The sequence below is a fragment of the Egretta garzetta genome, unplaced genomic scaffold (genome assembly GCF_000687185.1).
Source record: "Egretta garzetta isolate BGI_Z169 unplaced genomic scaffold, ASM68718v1 scaffold270, whole genome shotgun sequence".
In the NCBI taxonomy this organism is placed as follows: Eukaryota; Metazoa; Chordata; class Aves; order Pelecaniformes; family Ardeidae; genus Egretta; species Egretta garzetta.
In genome coordinates this window covers 1,051,143-1,051,678 of record NW_009258274.1, presented here as the reverse complement: position 1 = coordinate 1,051,678, position 536 = coordinate 1,051,143, and the positions used below count along the sequence as shown (strand labels likewise).

Genomic DNA, 536 nt, shown 5'->3' with positions numbered 1-536 from the left:
CCGCCCCCTGCTGCCCCCCGGTGTGTCCGGCCCTGTCCCCAGGCTGTCCCCCAGCCCCAAGAGCCCCCTGCCATCCCCCGTGGTGGGCGGGCGGTCCTCGGCCAAGCGCTACACCTCCCGGTCCCCGACGGACTCGGACGGCTCCCTCGACTCCGAAGACTCGGGGGCCAAGAGCCCGGGCATCCACAGCTTCAACCTCTGCCCGCGGGGCTGGACCAGCAGCCTGCGCCTGAAGCCAGGAGGGCTGCCCTCGGGGGCCCCCTGCACCTCCTAGATGAGCCAGCCCTGGCCAGGCCACCCTCTCCCTGGTCTCACCAGCCTGGGGGCTGCCACCCCCTGTCCCCCCACCATGAACACCCCAACCCTCGGGGCTGAGATCCCCAAAAACCATCATCCCCCCTCCCCTGCAGCACTGCCGCGGCCCCTTGGCGTGCCGGCAGGGTCAGGTGCCACCCGCCTGCCCGCCATCCCATGGCCCTGCTCTATTTTTACCACCCTTAACCTTTCAGGGCAGGACTGCGTGGCCAGCAGGCAGA

The 536-nt window shown here is 70.9% G+C and overlaps 1 protein-coding gene across 1 annotated transcript in view; it reads left to right on the top strand.

The window, feature by feature from the left end:
- The window catches only part of SYNPO (synaptopodin), a 13,447-nt gene extending 13,173 nt beyond the window's left edge, over window positions 1-274 (top strand). Inside the window, exon 5 of the mRNA XM_035891044.1 lies at window positions 7-274. Coding sequence (XP_035746937.1) covers window positions 7-274 — 268 coding nt within the window. The remainder of the gene's footprint in view (window positions 1-6) is intronic.
- Window positions 275-536: the final 262 nt, after the last annotated feature.